We start from the raw sequence: 2,362 nt of genomic DNA on the forward strand, positions 1-2,362 counted from the left end.
ACTGTTGAGGACTTAATTTAACAACCACTAAGAAAACTTTGAAGATAACTGTAACTGAAAAGTAACTAGCCTGTATTAATCCATTTAATTCTTAAGTACCATTTTAACTGCTACGTTATTCACAGAGACATTCTTTAGACTCTCCTATATAAAATGTCTCTGTGTCGTTCCAGCCTGCAACTGAGTGATCAATGACTGATCGATCATACACTGATGATGTGTCTACAAATCACTTCTGGGTTATGCTGGTGGCCTTGAGATTCAGGATCCCACAGACCCTACAGCTGCACATAAGCTATAATAATAACTGTAAAACTGAACCTCTTTATTAAGTCCCCTTTATCATTTATAAGCATTATATAAACATTAAATAACACTATAATCTACCTGGATACAGCACTAAGGATGTTTATAAGAGCCTTTTTAATGTGCTGTACTTAGTGAGCTTTGACTATGTAGACATATTTGTATTAATATCCTAGTTGCATTATATTCACTTACTGCTGCTTACAATAAAATTATAGTGTGTTATAAACCACTTATTAGAAATTTGTGTGTTATAAACCATTTATTAAATATTAAAAGTGCTTAGAAATGCTAAAGAGAGGGACTAAAGTGAAGTGCCATCCTGTAATGATGACCTCAAAAGGAGCAGAAAGATAAATGTGTTTGAAACAACACAGGATTGGACTCAAAAATAACATATGTTCTGAAAATGTCTATCAAATAAAACAGTGTAAGATAAAGTCAATGCTCTCATCACAGGAAAAGTTTATTCCACAAATTAGAATGAGTAAAAAAAATCTAACATAATCCATATGACTAACAAACAGGGAAACAAACTTCAAACCTGCAGCTTCAAAACTTGACGCTGACTTTAAAAACATGGTGTGTCATCAGTGCTTTCAGAAAGCAAGCACAATTTGCCTTGTGACTTTATCCATGTGGTTCATGTACCAATGAAATTAAATCACCTCCTGCAGAACACTGTGTAGTGAATGGTGCTGGAACAACGGCTTAAAGCTCTTCTTTTTTCTTTAAGATTATCTGCCGCACCATTTCAGCTATTTTGGGTCGGATTTCTTTGACAGAAATGTTTGGTCCCCATGCGTCCACCACTTTGCCATTTACATCGATTAGATACTTCCAGAAATTCCAATCAGGCTCCTTTCCAGAGGACTCTGCAGACAGTGAGAACAGTTGAAGTAGATTTAAGTAAAAAGAACAAAGTGCTGTTTGCTAAAACCTTCACCACCTGCCCAAAACCTATTTTCGAAGGACTCATTTAACATTACAAAAATGTGCTTGAAAGGTCTCTGGCAGAGAAGAGAAGACTGACACCACTGTCATGCCTGTACAGTATTGATTAAGCTAACAGCTAGTTAACTTTGGACAGGGCCAGGCTAGCCGTTTCCCTTTGCAGACAGTCTTTGTGCTAAGCTATGCTAACCAGCTGCTGGTTGTAGTTTCACATATAACATACAAAGGTGAGTATCAACATTTTCATCTAACTCTCAGCAAGAATGTGAAGAAACACATTTCCCAAAATGTTGAACTGTCTCTTTATTGTTTTTGTCGGCCTCTTCCTGTCTTGCCTTTTTTCTGTAGCTCTTTCCTTCTAATCACTTCTATTTTCCCTTCTTTCTTCATGTCTTCATTTCTTTATTCTTACCAGAAGTATTTCATTCTGTTCTACCCTTCTGCTCTTTTTCCTCTTAGCTTTGTACACTACTCTTACTGTAATTCCTTCTGCTGCACTTCATTGTCATTAATGTCACTTGACTTTGTAACGGTACAAAGTTTTTCCAGACAAAACTTTTTCCTCGTATTGGTTTACTAATTTACATGAAACCATTTAAACATGTTTAATGTTTTTGGATGTTTTGTGTGTAACTAGTTTAGTTTAGCTTGTGGTTAACACTATACTACTGTCATATGGCATTTCAGATTCACATATACTGTGTGTGTATGTTGCCACTTAGTATTTGAAATTCCTAAATAACACTGTCCCTATATTGATGCAGTCCACTGTGCTATACCCTGGTCGTCTTCCAGATGTTTTATTCCATAAAGAAAACACCACAACATCACATCTCACTCACCAACAAGGTACTTGTAGACATTGTTGGCTCCGGTTCTGACCACTGCTATTTTACTGAATCGAGGGAAGGAGACTCCATAGACTCTGCGCACAAAGCTGTCGATCTCCTTGTCGCTGCCGGGCTCCTGCTGCCCAAACTGGTTGCAGGGGAAGGCCAGCACGTTGAAGTGATAGGGCCCCAAGTCTCGCTGGAGCTGCTGCAGGTGTTTGTAGTGTTCCTCAGTGCAGCCACACTCACTGGCTACAATTTACCCCCGGGGG

General features: G+C 38.1%; 1 protein-coding gene across 1 annotated transcript; it reads right to left on the reverse strand.

Annotated features, from left to right (window-relative positions):
* Nucleotides 1-572: 572 nt before the first annotated feature.
* On the reverse strand, nt 573-2,349 carry gpx7 (glutathione peroxidase 7; the record flags this gene model as incomplete). Its single annotated transcript, XM_020625535.1, has 2 exons — nt 573-1,181; nt 2,103-2,349. Coding segments are annotated over 2 exons (411 nt in total), but the record flags the coding sequence as incomplete, so codon positions are not given.
* Between the last annotated feature and the right edge of the window lie 13 nt (nt 2,350-2,362).

The sequence above is a fragment of the Monopterus albus genome, unplaced genomic scaffold, assembly GCF_001952655.1.
Source record: "Monopterus albus unplaced genomic scaffold, M_albus_1.0 scaffold357.1, whole genome shotgun sequence".
Taxonomy (NCBI): Eukaryota; Metazoa; Chordata; class Actinopteri; order Synbranchiformes; family Synbranchidae; genus Monopterus; species Monopterus albus.